General features: G+C 36.4%; 1 protein-coding gene across 1 annotated transcript; it reads right to left on the bottom strand.

The window, feature by feature from the left end:
- Positions 1–1663: 1663 nt before the first annotated feature.
- Positions 1664–10997, bottom strand: LOC144431998 (uncharacterized). Its single transcript, XM_078119975.1, has 8 exons — positions 8644–10997; positions 7835–8088; positions 6712–6867; positions 6208–6379; positions 4960–5152; positions 4503–4658; positions 3498–3671; positions 1664–3115 (listed from the first exon to the last, which is right to left on the bottom strand). The coding sequence occupies exons 2-5, from the start codon at positions 8000–8002 to the stop codon at positions 5148–5150; spliced, it is 501 nt and encodes a 166-aa protein (XP_077976101.1). The 5' UTR covers positions 8003–8088; positions 8644–10997; the 3' UTR covers positions 1664–3115; positions 3498–3671; positions 4503–4658; positions 4960–5147.
- Between the last annotated feature and the right edge of the window lie 7417 nt (positions 10998–18414).

Genomic DNA, 18414 nt, shown 5'->3' with positions numbered 1-18414 from the left:
TCCAGAAGAAAGGATGTTGTAGGATAGGCTCACATTTATTGACAGTCTCCATCAATGTCAGCAAGTAGTCTTTGATAATTTTGTTTTCCTCATGTCTTGGGTCGCTTTGTCGTCTAAGAATACTCCTTCGCCTTTGAATAATGAATTCATCAAATACTTTACGCATGTCTTCTATGTCTCTTTTGTTCATCCAACGTTGCCTTAACGTCCTGCCTTAGCACCACAGTAAGATGTTTCAGCACCAGTTGTTCTCTTCTTTCAGTAAGCATCATGTTCTCGAGCCTTATATCGCCGTGTGCCCATCCATTGTCATGAATATGGTTTACCGCATGCGTTAATTGGCAGAGAATAATCGTCGTGGATCGTTCATTGCATTGACCCAAGTCTGCTGATGCAAGTGTTTGGTTGAGTTTGATTATTGCGCTGTAATCTTTTAAATGGTTCACGCCTTCTTGTTCGTACTCGCAGATTTCTTGTATTCGACAGGAAGCGATATTTGGATGTGGGGGAATTCTGGCGCCATTAATCACTGTTTGTCCCCCGATACATTTTTGAATGACGGTCATTTCGGTGTCCATTTTGAGATGATATTTATATATTCACTTATTTTTAATATGCATAATTATACCCTACAAAATTATACATCACATTTTTGTATATGAGTCAAAAATGTATAATATATAATAATATAATATATAAATATAATAAATATAAAAATGTATTGTATAAAAAAATCAAAAGTATTTATGTATACTAGGCCACCATATCTATACTACAAGAATACTTTTTACGGAGGAGGTGTGGGTTGGACGGTGGCAATGCATGTTAAAAAATTTTTTCTTTGAATTCTTATAGTTGAAAATGTACATATCTATCTACCAAGACTATGGTGTCTATATCAACTATACTATTTCGACACAAAGGCCCTGAACGACAATATATACAGGGGGTGGCCTGAAAAAACAGAACCCACAAACTTCTTTTTTACATATAGGAAAATGAGGAAAATTTATTGAACACTCAAACTTCTAGTTGTGTACTATGAACCAAAAGTTTCAGTGGCTTAGGTCTCTTTGCACAAAAGTTATGCTATGTCTAGAACTGTGATACTCGAACAGTGGGGCGCGCCCCACATAGGGGAACGTAGATAATTTTTCGATCGGACATAAAGCTATTAAAAAATAAACTAGAATATCGGTTAGAAACCGAAGACTTATCGATCGAAGGTTAGGGGATCCCCCAAAACAGTGGTCTTACTCCATAGTGACATCGTGTGTCCCATCACTAATTAGTTAATAACTCGCTAATTATAAGACATAATCCATCCAAAATCAATAGGCTTCTGATCCGAGCTATGATGAATGCACATTCAAAATTTGGAGCAGATTCAACCTTGCTTTCGTGAGATATCACGTGCATCTAACAGACAGACAAGATCGATAAGTAATTATTCGTTTGATTTGATCTTGCACGCCTTATTTTGGATATTCACTTTCCATCCACGTATTTTCAACGTGTTTTAATAAAACATACATTCCCCTTACTATCTGTAATTTGTACCTTATTGTGAACCCTCCATTTTCGAAGTGGGGCGTGAGACTTGACAAATTCAAAAAGGGGGTTCCAAAAAGTTGAGAACCAATGGTCTATGCGTTCTGGGTTCTTTATTTGAATCATCCTGTATATATATATCATACGACTTTTAATGCGTAATGTATGTGGATAAGTTTGGGAACTGTTCAGTATTTGTACCGATGAGTATGTGGTTCTGAGCCCTATTTGAATGGCCTCCTCATTTAAGATCTATTGACTGCCATATATATATAGACAGAAGTTTAAGAATAGGTATACATATACGGTCACAAACGCTACTTGAATGGCTGGCTCCTCTTTAGAGGGCCATTGGGCTGCCTAATATAAATATAGGCTAGGAAGAGTGGTGAATATATGGTTAAATCGATATTTAAACTGCCCCATGTATGGCTTTTTTAGTTACTATAACTCGGCCGTGAATTGAATCGTGACAATTGAACTTCAAAAAGGGTAACTATTTAAAAAAAAATGTTGCATATCTCGATAAAGTACGAAAATGAAACTAAATTCAAAAAATTGTCGTTTGCTCTGAAATAGCATGTTTCTACGTCGCCACATATACATAAAATTGTACATATATATAAATTTTATCTGGTATAAAAGTACTACATTTATAAAATATGATAAATGCATATAATAAAGTATGTAGATCAATTATATAGTAATTGAAGTAAATTCGGACGCGATTTTACCTGCTGTAGCCAGAATATACAATTGAAATTTATTTGTCAGAAACACTTGATATTTATCTAAATCAATGTTAGGCAAAACCAGCTGAAATTGCATGCCGTAACATTGAAACACCTGAGCAGACATGTTGTTCAGCTAATCAAAAAGTAAGTCAGGCTAGCCAAGTAAATAAACACAAAGAAAATGGGAAAATGTTAGATGGCGCTAAGAGGCAATTTGTGTGTACAGAATGGTATCTTTTAGTAAATGGGGAAGTCCCTGGGACGTTATTTTTTTTTGCAGGCAATGCTTTTTTATTTCTTTCAGCTTGGACATTCAAAAGAAAAATATGGTCAAAAAAGAAGAGTTTAGGTCTGTACGTGCTACGCATAACTTTATTTCAATAAATTATATAGTAATAAATGCATTAATTGCGAAGTTCTTATAATACATAACAATAAAAATAAATAAATGTATAGTGTACAATGCACATTATATAATAATAAACAGATACCACTACCGGTAGCATGTGGAAAAGAATAGTTCATAACATAGGTTTGTGCGGCAAAATAGCATCTGAAAGGCAGTTCCCACAATTTCAAATATCAGTTACATAACTCTGCTTTTAGTCTGCAGAACAGTATGTCCCTTGTCATCAAAGATAATTATTGGGTTATATGAAGTTGTGCCTTCTCAACGATGAGGCTCGAAAAAGTGCGGGTATGATTCCGGTGCTTTCAAAAACAGCATCTCGTTAGATATCAGAGGACGCTTTGGCAATGACTTATTCAAATGAGCCGTATAAACAACTAATTATAAACATTTTCTTCGGAGTCGTTTCAATTCCTTGCACCTGAAAAGAATAAAACAAGAATGTTTCATTTTATACATAAAAAGCAAATGTCTTATTAGATACTCTTCCAGTACTTGTGCTGCGTAGCCCAGCATGTAAATAACGAATGAGTAATTTCAAATTTTCATGATAAGACAAAGTTTATTTTTTCACATACCGAAAGTACATATTTTACATATAGAATTGAGAAAAATAAAAAACTGTGTTTAGGTTTGAGAAAAGACGCGATAAAATGGTTATCGAGCAGCGCCACCCATGATTTAAAATGCACTTCAAAGTTTGCATTCAATGAGCGACACCGCGTGGATTTAAATTGTACAAAAATCAACTAATATCTAACGATGTGTAAGGAGATATTTTAATAAAGCGACTTTCATCTTACTTTAGTTTAAAAAATCCTATCCGTCCCACCCCTTCTCTTTGAATGAAATGGTTTTCGGCGTTTCAAAGTCGACTGTGATACAAGATCTTCTTCGTCCATCTTATTTTTTGCTATTTCGTCTATTTTGTCCTGAGTCGGAAGTTCCATTGGCCCACTGATATCGAGATAATCAAGCTGAAAATTGTGTTTGGGAGTTTAATTTAAACAGATTACAACTCATGAATTTGGACTTAATGATGGGTTACTGTGACAATCTGAAATATATTTACAGCCTTGCGGAGACAGTTATATTCTGACTTATCTTTTTATTCGACGCCTATTTACGTCTTTCCCTTCGAACAAGGATATATTCACAAGTAGCCACTGATATTTAATATTGTGCAACAATCTACAAGCTTTATTCGATACTGTCGTAAAAATAAAGCATATTGCGCATCAGTAACTTCCGACTTTCATTTTTAGTTGAAGACTCGAGACCTATCTTCGAGTAAACTTGAGATGCGTAACTAGTAAACATGAATCGATGTCTATAATAATTTTTTCCTAATTGCAAATTTTGCAAGCAAATGGTAAGCCATGAGTGTTATGAAGATTGGATGAAAACCCCCTACCGATATACAAACAGGGCCGGCTTACGCCACTGTAACCTTTGCGTCTATGGCCTCCATGCTATTTCAAGGTCTAAATTATCGTGCATTATTTTGATGATGTACTGAATTACTTCGATACATGATATGATCGTCAAAAGAAGTTCGTTCCTTCAATCGTGATTTTGCACCCCGTTTAAAGGTAATAAATGTGAACATGAATTACCTTATAAGCGCATCATCTCAATTTTTTTACTATCACCCGTATTTCTCGTATACTGGGCAGCGCGCAATTAGTTTTGCACAGACCCTCCACAATAGTCAAAGCTAGCCCCCTCAATTGTACGAAAATAGTACAGTATTCGTGATTGTTATAATAAGATGGTGATGTTTTTCTCCATATACAAGTGTCACATACTTTGTGTTGTCCGAGTGACTGTGAGAATTCTCTTAAGTCATTTGCAGTCCAGCGACATTCACTGAGATCCAGATTCTTCACTTTCCATTTTGCCGCCAATTTTCCTGTCCCATTTGGGTCAATACCAGGGTTTTCACAAAAATTTATAGTTTCCACCTGTGAGTATTAATGTCGCTGTTATATTATTCAATATTTGTTAGTAATGAATACCCAATACAAATTTCTGCTATTGTGACCACATTCCCCGTCAGAGGTAATGTTAAAAGTGTTATGTTTATGCCGCCTTTATTTTACCATCATTTTGAATGACTAAAGTCTGTTGAGGCTAGTCTGGATCACGAGTCATTATTAGTCAGAGCAATGTTTTTTTTTTGCGACAGCGACAGCGTAATAGAAATGTATTAAATTTTGTCTCAACATTTGTTAAAAACTTTGTACAAATGTTTAATGAATTGACCTCTTGCTCACGTTTATCATCACTTTAGTTAGACGATAATAGAAATCGCTGAATATCTTGTGTTGTCAAACAACAACTAGACATATCGAGTTTCTTCGTGGAAGGAAGCCTTGTGAACAATGTCGATAATTCGGCTTTCGGTGTCGCAATTCCCGTGGTAATAAGGATTGTTGCTAATGATGAGGCATTCATGCTTTACAGAAACAAAAATATGATATCAATATTTACCCCATGGGGGGGGGGGGTAAGATGTCTTAAAGACAAACCACCTCTTATCGTGTAGCTTATTGTAACTATGGATGCGACAGATAGACTCTAATCGAATCTTCAAGTCCGAGACATCATAATGGAACATCGATCGATTGTGTTACGATAATGTGCGATCATTAACGTAGGCCTAATCGTATTTTCGTACCAAATAATGCCGTAGGTAACTGTTGAATTATTTTAGAAATCAATTTTTTCTGGTGTTTCTGGGCACAATATGAACGCGAAAGTATGACAGTGTTTGTCTTACTTCACCCACCGGCTTCTGTTATTTCTGAGCGGCTATTAAGCTTAGGTGGTGGTGTTATGTCGCCGTTACGTGTCCACCTGAAGCCAAAAAACATCGAAATTTCCAAATTCTCAGATGTCAATATTAAAACACGCAATCTTGATTATGATGCGTCGCCATGATTGCAAATAGTTTTATCCGTTGACTTATTATTGTCATTTGCGTAAATCGCAGAGAGATGGCAAAAATTTCCATTGTTTCGGGTTGCGAATTGCCACAAAATGGCGTCCCTTAGCTCATTTTACAATAAGCATTATTTACCAGTTCTTGTCGGCCATGCGAATAGTTAACCTGTTATTCGTTTCAAGCGCATGGATGCCCAAATATATAACGAATGTTGTCAATAAATCAGCGAATTGAACAATGACACCAGAATTTAATCAGCGATTGCAGAAATGTTCCATCGATTGCGGATCAGAGATTACCAAACCCGGCCAAAAAAAATTTAGGATTCGGACACAAAATTAACAATACTAGTGTTGATTATGCGATACGTTTTTTTATTTGCAAAACGAAGACTTAATGTCCGATATAGCAGGTCGTACTTTTGTTCTAAGGTTAATTGTATGAGATTTAATAATTTTATTCCAAATACTAAACGTGGACTAATAAGAAATAATATGTTAGGAATGATACTACGTAAACGTAGCGACCACAAAATTATTTCGTAACGCACAATTTTGAAGTTTTACCTTTTTTTTCTATCTTATTCCCGAACGCGGACAATTTTTCAGGGGTCAAACCACATCCAGAAAAGTTCATTTTATTCAACCCGTTAACAGTTTTGTTCGCAATTTCTGCAACGGCTTCGATTCCCTCTTCGCTGAGTTCTACATGTGTGAGATTCAGACTCTGAATTGATATCTGAAAAAAAATAGAAAAAAAATTAGTGCAAGAGGCAATTTTTTAAAAAACTTCAAATACAACAGCAAAGAGAAGCCAAGCGATAGAAAAAGTCCCGGTATATAAACAAATAACTGGTTAACTATTCCAATATTCGACAAGGACTTATAATCAGATGAGGGATTCTTCATTAAGTTGAGCCGGTTTCTTCTAGGATAAAAACGAAAATTCGAGCCCTGGTCGCAAGATTTCCCTAGTGTTGAAGTATATATAATTGTTGAATTAAGCGCCTTTTGTCGAATACCATCCTTTCATGTTTGATAGTCGATGTTACAATGTTATGTAATTTCTACCTCTGTATTTGAAAACGTTGCGATGTGCTTCAGTTGATCGGTTGTTATGCTGCTATCAACCATACTCAATTTCTCGAGTCCTCTATTCATAATGTAAACAAGATCGGTGCAAAAATCATGCGCAAACGTCACATAATCAATGCTGAGTTTCTTGACCTGTTAAAATATATAGTTTTTCTTTATTTCGTGCGTCTATTCTAGTGTGTGAGTCAAACGTTAGACTTAATCACAGGTTAAAATTTACTGTTCAGATTCCATGCCTGTCACCACGCCAGCTAGGTCGTAACTTGGTCAATCAAGAGTGTCACTAAAGTATCCTCACAATTTCAATTTTGTTATAAAGTCAGTTCGAAATATATTTCAATCAGGTTTGTTTTAACAATTAATTGTTTAAGTATGTGAGGGCCAAAACAAGATATGGTGTTGATAAAATCCGTTTGCAATTTAAAAAAAATAAGACTTTATGGACACTCTATATTGCGGATATAATTTATACATACAATATAGTTTTTGAAGGAACAACCGCAATTAGTTGTTGTTCGATATATAAGATTGCATTTATGGCCTGTATTTTTTATTCCGGTTTTCCTTTTTTTGTTATATTACGAGTTTTCTTTATTTCGTGGGTCTAGTCTAGTGTGTGGTGAGTATTTGGTACTACCCTATGTGTACCAGGTCGGGGTTAGGCTATAACTTTATTCCAATTTTCCTTGTTTTAGTTCTAATACGAGTTCGGGACTGCCTGTGTTAGCCAAGTAAATTTACTGCCCATAGGCTTCAGTCCCTTTACACAGCCTGATGTAAAGTAGGCGAACAAATTGATACACACACTTCTGGAGCGGCCCAAGTCAACTGAATATCTTACTTTTATATGTCACAATTTCGAAGGGAATTCCGGTGAAAGATATTTTTTGCAGTTGTAATTCACTATCTGCCGTTTTGTAATTAAGCATATCTTCAAAAATTTCGTAAGCACGGGACTTAGTTCCGTTATTTTTCCGAAACGGACGTTGTTTTTATTAAAAATTAACATTAATGTACCGATTAGTGCGTCACAATGGCGTTTTACACTCTTTTGTTATGCAATTATCACACATTGAGTCACGAAAAAGTAACTCGTTACCTGTCGCCCATTAAACGTCCTGCGGAGCATCTTGAGAAAGCTCCCATTAACATTGCAGTTCCGTAAATTTAGCGCATTGACTGAATGTGTAAAGAGGAGAAGTTTCAATTCAAGATGTTTGATTACGGCTTCATTTAATTCCAAATGGCAGAGCTCGAATTCACCCATTTTCTAGCAACGTTCTATCACAGTGTCAACACGTCTCACTATGTCGGCGTTACGGCATCTGGCTTTTTTCGATTACGGTAGCTTTTCTGGAAAATGAATTTAATTTTATGACAATTTTGTTGATTGGACACAAAATGTAGGTCAGTTACGTCGTTAACTCCCAGTCAACTTAAAGATTTTAGGTTTTTATGGAATATTTTGACCGCTTTATCACAAGCGAAAGTTTGCAATTCCGACCGAGTATGTACACCAAGATGGTGGACACCGGAACGTCGTATGTGTACCAGGTTAGGGTTATGCCATAATTTTAGGAACAAATACTACGGGAGTCACTTGGCTAGTCAACTTGTAATAGAATCAAAATAAGAAAAATTGAAATAAAATTGTGGCCTAACCCTAATCTAGCACACATACGACGTTCCGGTGTCCGCCATCTTGGTGCACAAACTTCTGGAGCGCCAAATATCGTGTCTCTTAAGACGAAAAAAAGAAAAATTTGATAAGTATTATCCTTGTACCTTTAAGTACAGAAAATTTGAAATCGGTTGGTACAGATAGAAGCTTTGTTTCGAGCGAATGTCGCAAATAAGCGTCGTGCAAGACGTCGTCGGCTCCTTCACTAAGAAAAGCATGTTACTTACTTCTAGTCGTTTCTTCTGCACCTTCGGATATGAACATGTCATATCCGAATTGTAACGTTTCGATGTTGTTTTCCCAATTTAGAAGGAGGTTAAAACTACTGATCGAGCCCAGCTTATCTTCAACTTTTGTGATATTTTTAATAAGGGCTTCGATGATGGAATTTTTGATATCCTCTATGTCTTGTTGAGTAATATATCGGTTATCTCGATCCAGTCTGATTTTTAGTTTTATAGATTCGTTTTTGAGTACTGTCAGTTGGTTTTTTCCTTGGTGAGAGTTGTCCTGGTGAATGTCGTGGTCAACTCCAGTAATTGCTCCCAAGGTCTGATTGGTGAAGTTATGGAGATCGCGATAAGTGGGACACGACAGGAATATATGGGGGGTATTGTCTATTCTAGTGTGTGATGGCAAAGCTTGCAGTTAAGCTCAAAAATCGAGTTATTTTCATTGTTTCGCAGAATGCCATATCTCCGTTTTCTATGGCACAATGTTTTTCGCTCTGCATTTGTGAAGTATGATTTGGACCAGGCGTTGATCATATTAATTTTTCACCAATCATTTCTTTCATTTGTGTTAGTTCTGTTGGGTTTTCCATGTTGTAGATGGTGAATACTTTTTGAAATAGGCATGCATGGGCCGTAAGTTTGACGTCGACCATGCCAATTCCACCCTTCCTCAGTGGTAGGTGCAGTATTTTTCTTGATAGCGGCTCGATGTATTCCGGACTCAATAAGAATTTGAAGAACAGCGATTGTTGAGGTATCGGATCGGAATTTTGTTCTTTCATGTGTATGGTATCTAAGCGTGTTTTCAGAATTTCAAATCTTGTGGCATTTAGTGAGGATAATCCAAGTAGATGGCCCTCTATCTTGCTTTCGATGTCTCTTTTTTCTGTATTGTTTGATCTTTTTTCAATATTCCGTAATGAATTGCCTCCTTCTTAAGCTGAGATTTTGTGTAATCCCACCACTGACTAATGTCATTGAAATTTTTTAGTCGGCCGACGAGTTGGTTGTACTCATTTGTGATCATTTCGGTAAAATCCCGGTTTTTAAAATGATCTGTGTTGTTTCGCTAGCAGCCCTTTTCCCACCTCGGTTTGAGATATTTTGCAAGGTCGATGGCGGGGAATTGGGTGTGGTCGGAGACCATATTTGGAAAGTATGCGCAAGAGATTAGAATAGTTTTTAGATTTTCGGAAATATAAATTCTATCTATGCGGCGGGATTGATATTTGCGATTTATTGTGAAGAGTTGTTGATCGGGGTTATTTTCTCGGTAGGGGTCAATCAGGTTAGCGGATTCGATGTAGGCTTTTAGGATTTTCTCACCTTTTGTGAGACCAGAAGATCTTACTTTGAGGGCATCTATTGTATGGGTTATTGCATTGAAGTCACCAGCTATTATGAGGTGGTCCTGATGATGAAATTTTTTTTGCAAAATACTGATTAGGGTTTTAAAGAAGTTTGTTTGTTCTTTGCTCGCCGATTTGGGGGGCCCATAAACATTGACGACTTTTAACGATACTCCCAGGAGTTGTAGTTCAAGGAAACAGACTCTGTTCTTTATTAGAGTTTGGTATATCGCACCTGTGGAAGTTGCGGGCTGGGAGACTAAGATAGCTGTCCCTGATCGGAAAAATTTTGCATCTTTCTGGGAGTGTTCTAAAGTGTTGTGATACAGTTTGTATCCTAGTTTGGTTGACCAGGAATTAGCCACTTGTCTATTTATTTTGTGTGTTTCTTGTAGTAGGGCTATCACAGGCTGATGTTTCCTCATCGTGAGTTCTAATAGACCGAGATGTGTCATAAGGCCGTTGGTATTTAAAGATATAATTTTCATATGATAGTTTCCAGGGACGTTGACGAGGAAGTTGCTGTTGAGCTCTTCTCACGCTTGTTGGATGATGTTTTTGACGCAGTTTATCAAATCGAGCTTTTATTTATTTTAAACATTTTATTACGAATTTTCCTCATATGTAATTCATTCATGCCAATAAATGTTTTTTCACGAATCTCCACGCCTTGTGTTATAAATATTGCACTGACCTTAAAAGATGTGCTTGTTCATTCCAAACAAGCTTTTGTATAATTATATTCATTGATATGTAAGAGCCACCTAAATTGCTGGATAAAAAAAAACGTTTGTTTCTATTATTCTGGAAATTGCACAAGATTGAACTGGAAATCATATATTCTCTTTATTCATACTCCCAACATAATATAACAAATAATCAGCTCAAACTGTACCGTCTATGACAGCTGGGCTATGTTGTTAATTAATAGCGGTGTGAACTCGAAAACATAGTATACCAATAAAATTGATCTTTATGATACTACGCGATGGGGAACTAGAATCAAATGCCAAAAACAGAGGTTAAACGCCATACTCGCGAAATCGCGATATCAAAGGCCATTCTCGAATTTCTGTCGATTTTCGTTGGAGCGGTTTTTGAAAATTCATAAGTAAAAAAAAAATCCACTTTATGCAAGCGGCAAACGCTAAAAATCTTAAAAAATTATATAGAACCGAGTTTGCCCAAAAAATGTTTACGTCATAACCCCCCTTTAACGCCTGGACAAGTCTGGACTTTTTTTTTTCATTTAAAAAAAAAACAGGCTGAGATGTCGGAGTTTAACATTGACTATCTCGTCCATGTATTTTTGAAATTAGCAATGTCAAAGATACGGCTAAATAGGAGCGAATTCCACGGGGTCTCAAAGTATTTAAAAAAGTTCATACCATTTGAATGTCCAACCTAAGGGCGTATTGAAGAAATATTTCCAAGCTTTATATGTACTGCCATTAGTGTATTTCAAATTCATATACTTTATAAAGATCTAAAATAAAAACAATAGAGAGGCATTATCATCCTATAATACAAAATATATCAATATGAAATTGTTTCTATTCTGCACCTTTTTGACAGTTGGGTAAAAAAACAAAATAATCAACGCTTAATTACCAGGACCTAAAGACCTTGTCCCGCAACGTCAGCAAACCCTTCGCCAAAAATGTCACAAAGGGAACTGTTTTTGATATTATGAATACCGACAATGCTCAGTATCAACGGCCCTTTAAAAATATGTTGATCCTCTCAATTGTTACACAACCGTAAGCTCATGTTACACGGCCCACATATTTTACTTTATCAATGAAGGTATTTTGTTCAGTACTTTGTTCTACGTTCTATACTTAGATCGTTGAGGATATAATAAAACCTGCCTTTATTAGCCAAGGGTTCAGGCGGGACACTTCTAATATCACAAACTATTGCGACATCAAATGAAAATTTAAGATTTTTAGAAATAAGCGTTTTTAGGTGTCTCTGTTTCTGAAATATCTATTTATATCAGTTTAATTCTTAATATTTTTTGTATATAAAGCATCGAAATCTTAAGTGCTTAAGGCCTCTGAAAAGTATGATCTGGGACTTAGGTATCATGACAACAGACCTAAAAATGTCATGGTATCAGTCGTGATATCACGCATCAACTGTTTAAAAACTTGCTGTACCCGCACCTGGTCCACTGTTAATTGTATAGAAGGAATAATATGATTGGTATGGAGTAATTGGTATTTCCTAACTGTACTGGTACTGATGTGTGGCAGTGGAGTCCATATTTTGATCATTAATCAAATATTTCTCACATCATGAACAAATTCATTACCTCACATGAAACGGCGAAAACCGTAACTTGCTATCTGATGGATTGCTTGGCTCTTCGATACAACCCAGTGTCGACAGGATTGCTAGCCAATAACACGAAAAATAAATAATAATTCACCGATATTCTATATCTTAATTAGATACTAGAACCTTAGGTGTCGTTGCTATATAACCAGCTTTGGTTCCCCGCGTCTTCACTACCCCAGTAAAATCATGTTCTTGACATTTTTTCTTGACATTCTGTATCGTTCGTTCTTTTGCAGTTATGAACAGACTATGAATCTGTTGTTGTTGTGAAGTGACTGCTTTTCATCACGTTTAATGGACCAATCGATTTCAAATATCCTGGGATAAGTCGCTGAGAGGATATTATTTTTTTAAATTTCCCCTTAATTTTTTCCTTTTTATTATAAAGGGAAACATATTCACATTCTATAACCTCTATCAAGCTTGTAAACAAGCACGCTTGATCTAAAATTCTAAAGCATCTAATCCATTACCAGTATCAGAGAAAAACAAGAGGGCGATGCTCAAATTAATACACGCGAAGGCTAAAGTGAAGCAGTAGTCTCTGCCTTTTCTTACACAGTACTAGGGTTGGGATTTCGGGACCATTTTTTGAAATCCTGGTATCGGGATATCCCGGGATTCAGACATATAATCCCGGGATTTTTCGGGATTAAGTAAAATATTGAAAAAACTTGCATGACAATAAAATCACGTATTTCTTTCATGTAATATCGACGCAAAAATATTAGAGCATCTAGGGCAGTGGTTTCCAACCTTTTTTTTATATCTTAGTACACTATTTAGCTCTTTAAATATTCGCGGCACACCTATCAAAAACACGAACATTTTCTACCCATAAATGAACTCTTTAGTGCGATAGTCGAACTCTTTAGTGCGATAGTCGAACGCGAACAAATGGTTAATAGTTACCGATATTAGAGCTGTTTTCTTACATTGTAAATGAGAGCGTCTTCGGAGCACCTCACATTATTGTAAAAGTTGCGCGGCCGCACGGATAATAAGTGGTCTTCAAACGCACCGCTGATCACGCGCTTCAGTTTTGCTCGCCCTTCTCCATTTCCACGTTGCGCCCTTATTATTTTCGCATATATTCTAACTTTTTCACAACCCAATTCATTTTTGTTACAATTCAATATGTTACTCCCATTGCCAAAATCCATCAATAGTGTTATTGTCGGCAGTTGCGAGAGAAATGAAAGTGGAAAACAAACTGTATTTTATCCCAACAATTAATTATTATCGCTAAAAACACTTACTAGGTTTAAAGTAGTTATAAACAATTTTCACAGCTGGTCGTATCTTTTCTAGTTATGAATTTCGTTCAATGCCCGAGCATAATTTGATGGCAAAGATCATAGCATTTACTATGTCGAAACGCTTATTCGACTTTTCAGACCGCAGAAACTATCCGAAAAAGATAACCGTTTTTGTATTCGAGATATGGAATAATCGTCACGCTTTCGTGAAGTAGTGCAATTTACTAAATTTATGAAAGTGTTATTGAGTTTCATTGTATCAGTCTTTGGACTACCACGCGTTTCGCCAGATTACTGGCGTGATTACAGATCGCAAAGGAGGTCAAAATAGTATAGTTTCATCAAATCGAATAATTTTAACGAATTGTCGAATATCGGGTTGGATTCGGGATACTACTCAAATAACAATTCCTTGGTACAATTTGAAAAAAATTTTCACAATACTTCAACTTTCACTCAAACTGTAAGAGTGGATGTGGATAACAAAGCCTCAAAATCCCCGGATTTTTGGGAAATAATTGCGGGATCGGGATTGAAAAAAACAGTCCAAATCCCGGGATTTCGGGATCGGGATTCCCCGGGGTCCCAGTCCTACACAGTACCTTACCTAGTCTACGGTATCGTCAAAAAACGCCCGACTATGCTTGACGCTTGATAAGCACGAAAGAGGTCGCAGAACCGCTACAAATAACTGTTATTAATTTTGAAGAGGTCATCACACAAACTTTCAAAGTGAAAAACAAATCACATGAAGCCCACTGAAAGTTTTGAAATAAAAAAAGGTAACACCCTTCTAGTGAAAAATACAATCTTCAGCAATGTTCCCTCTAATTTTTGTAGTATGTGTGCCCAGAAACTTTGGTGTGTGCGCACTTTTTTGGAAATGACTAATATTTGTGCAAAAACCAATGAAGAAATTTTGGCGTTCTAACCGGGTAATAAGTGGGCTTATTAAGAAAATAATTTGGTTATTCAATAAGTTTTTCTATAGATTGTAAATGCTTTAGTGAAGGCTATATGTTATCAGTAGATAACAATGAACATACATGAAAAATAATAAATGAAAATTGATTGTAAGAGATGGTTTTATTTGAATTCAAATAAAGGGTGAAAAAAGAACATTGTTTCATTACATCGAAATACGTCTGAGCGCAGTAAATCTATGCGTGTGCGCAGCCTCTGCAAGCTGTGTGCGCGCGCACACCTTAGAGGGAACACTGATCTTCAGCCACTGAATTTTAAAGCAATTGGTTCAGTAGTTGATGGGAAAAGCGATTTTTTTCTTAACATGAAGAAAAATACCAACAACAACAACAAACAAATTTACAAATTTATCTCTAGAGCCTGTGAATCAACAGTGCTTTAGCACGATAGTCTACTAGATCAAATATTTCATCAGCTGCTATGCTGATTATGGAGTTTAAATAAACTTATACTGTACTTATAAGCACCATGCGTCAATCGATGGAAACGGCAAATATAAGTGAAGAAATATCTAAAAATATTAAATTTTAACCATTTTTTTCAACAAAATTACTTGTTTGATTATTGACTCAACAATAAAAATATTTTCCGGTTCAGTGCCTCTACCTGAACTTCGACCTCTCATGCCGGAAGGTTTGACAGAAAAAGACCATCCTTGGATCGTATCGTGCTCCAACATTGCTGGAACTAAAATAATAATATGTTATGAAAATTATTTGGTATCGACATTAGTTATTATTTTTTTTATCAATTGTTTGATCGAGAAAAGGATTATTTTGAAATAATAAATGCAATGCAATCGTAAATAGTACCTAGAGGAGGCCTTTGATCATGGCCCGATGAACTGCTCTGTGGCGCTCCTTAGTGGGCATGAAGGCCCATTTTGAGAAACCCGGCCGCACATGAAAGCTTTTCACATATTGAGTCTTATTTATCTGCTTTGCCAAAGTCCTACATAAATACTTTATACTATATACTAAAAATTCCCTAAAACAAGTACGCTCACTCAGAAATGAAGAAGACTCACTTCTGAGTGAAGTTACGGGCACTGACTTAGAAGTAAAGGTAAATCTTTGAGCAAAGTTAGGGCAGTTACTCAGAAATGAAACAGACTACCTCTGAGTGAAGTTACGGGCACTCACTCAGAAGTAACAGAGACTCATCTTTGAGCAAAGTTATGGGCAGTCACTCAGAGGTAACAGAAACTCACCTTGGAGCAAAGTCACGGGCACTTACTCAGGACTGAAGGAGACTCATCTTTGAGCCAAGTTACGGACTGTCACTCAAAAATGAAAGAGACTGACTTCGAAGTGAAGTTATAGGTACTGACTCAATCGTAAAAGAAACTTATTTCTGAACAAACTTAGAGGCATTCACTCAGAAATGAAGGAAAAGAAACTCATCTCTGAACAAAGTTACGGGCAGTCACTCAGAAATGGAGAAGACTCTCTGAACAAAGTTACAGACACTCACTCAGAAAAGAAGGAGACTCACTTCTGAGTAAAGTTACGGGCAATCACCAATAAGCAAAAGAAACTCATCTCTGAGCAAAGTTACGGGCAGTCACTCAGAAATGAAGGTGACTCACTTCTTTGATATCATCGTGATGGCTGGGTTCCACCTTTTTCATGACATGGTGACGGCTGGTACAGGTCGTCTACTCACTCTACTGTGACAGATTGCATACCTATACTACGGCGTTTTGGATTTCGTGTCCATATATTTGAGCATCGCTCTTTTGTTTTATGAAATTGATCTTTATTATTAAAAGGAGATATTCATTATTTTTTTATTAATTAAGTTTGTCTGAAAAGGCGATATTTAGAATTTCAATCAGGCATTTTATTTCAGTCATCTGACATAATAGAAAGCATGGCACTGTAATGAATAGTATGTTGGGCCTAATTATGTTGTAGGCCAGGGTGGTCAAAGGTTATCTGGATTTACGACATTATTACTTATCAATCTTTAGATCGGTAAGTAAGTTGATAGGTATCTGTCTGTCAGTTAGATGCACGCGATATCTCACGAAGGCGTGGTTGAATCTGCTCCAAATTTTGCATGTGCATTCATCATATCTTGGACCAGAAGCCTATTGATTTTGGGTGATTTATGTCGTATAATTAACTAATTAGTGATGGGACACGCGGTGTCACTATAGAGTCATGAATCGAAACCTCAGTTTCGATCGATAAGTCTTCGGTCTCCGACCGATATTCTCGTTGTTGTATTATTAGCGTGCCACGTTAGTATTTTAGAATGAGTAAACAGCACAATATGAAAGAAAAACTTTATTTCACAAACACATCTGATCCTTATTGGACACGGAATGGACTTATCGAACGTTTTGTTATTGTGTTTTGTTCTTGTTGGTATTTTTCTTCTTATCGTTATGAAAAAATCGCTTTTTTCTACAAGTACTGGACCAATTTTCAGTGATTACAGATTTTGTATTTTTTGCTAGAAGGCTGTCACCTTTATTTGTTTCTAATTTTTTTTTGTAGGATCTGATATTTTATCTGGAATGCTCTGTATGATTTTTAATTATGGGAACATGGTATTATGACAACGTGATGGCTATTTATTTGTTTTTATGACATCGTGGCGGCTGGTACGGGCAGTCTTCTGTGACATTTGGATTTCGTGTCCGTATATTCGAGGAACGCTCTTTTGTTTGTCATCGATCAATCTTTTTACATCAGCACTTAAGTTTCCCAACTTGTTCATTGAATTTAATAAGTATCTTCATTACGAAGGAAGTGCTTTCTTAAATTAAGCACTCCCAGACATCGATAACATTCTCCAATCAAAATCCCTTAACTTTGTTAACTTATTGATCACAATCTATGCCGTGCCGTTCTATATTATATTCTTTCAGCACCGACACAACTTTGATTCCGGTTCTTCCCTTTTAGTAGTTTCTTATCTATCAATGGCTGCTTGTACATTGAGCCGTTTGAATATGCCACATGCCAGGGCTGGTTTGAAATCATAGTGGTCAAACTGTGGCTTCAGTTCCGGAGATGGGCCACAGGCTAATGCTAATCTGTTAAAACTAGCTGCAAAGGCATTCTGATTTACTTATTTTATCGTTGAATAATGCTCAACGAGTTGACTGATAAAAACTCTAGCACAGTAATCCCAACCTCTTTCGGAAAAAAGGGTTTAACAGTTTGATAGTTTATAAAAAATTCACACGTATTACAATAATATACTGAATAACCAAATAAGCTTATGAAACTACACGCTAAATACGAATTGATATTTATCCCCAAAATTTTTCCCTGGTCGAAAAACGTTGCCGCATCGGTACTCCCGAAGCATGTGAACCGAGATGGCGAACACCGGAACGTGGTATGTGTATCAGTTTAGAGTTAGGCCATAATTTCAGATACAAATATTACGGGAGTCACTATCTAGTCCCCAAACCCCTAATAGAACGAACACAAGAATAATTGGCATTATAGCCTTAACCTACCTGGCACAAACACCATGTTCGGTGTCCGCCATCTTGGTTTACACATTCCGGGAGTACCGCAGTATCATATCAAATTTAACCTGCGCCCCAGAGTTTACAAACGCACAACGAGAAGTAAAATGACTTAAAAATCCCCATTCCTGGGGTGCAAAATTTTCGTTTTGTTAAAATGTTGTTGTTAACTTAATGATCAAAGAAAATTGCCGAATAGTATTCAACTAATCTACCATTTATGGTAAAAATATAAATGCACTCGTGCATATCAACCAATTGGAAGCGCGCCGCACATTAAACCGGGCCCTAAAATAAGTAAAAAAAATCATCAAATTATACAAACTGCTAAAATATTTAC

The sequence above is a fragment of the Styela clava genome, chromosome 14 (assembly GCF_964204865.1).
Source record: "Styela clava chromosome 14, kaStyClav1.hap1.2, whole genome shotgun sequence".
NCBI classification, from domain to species: domain Eukaryota; kingdom Metazoa; phylum Chordata; class Ascidiacea; order Stolidobranchia; family Styelidae; genus Styela; species Styela clava.
Note: the sequence above shows the minus strand (reverse complement) of the source record. Positions and strands in the feature narration are given on the sequence as shown.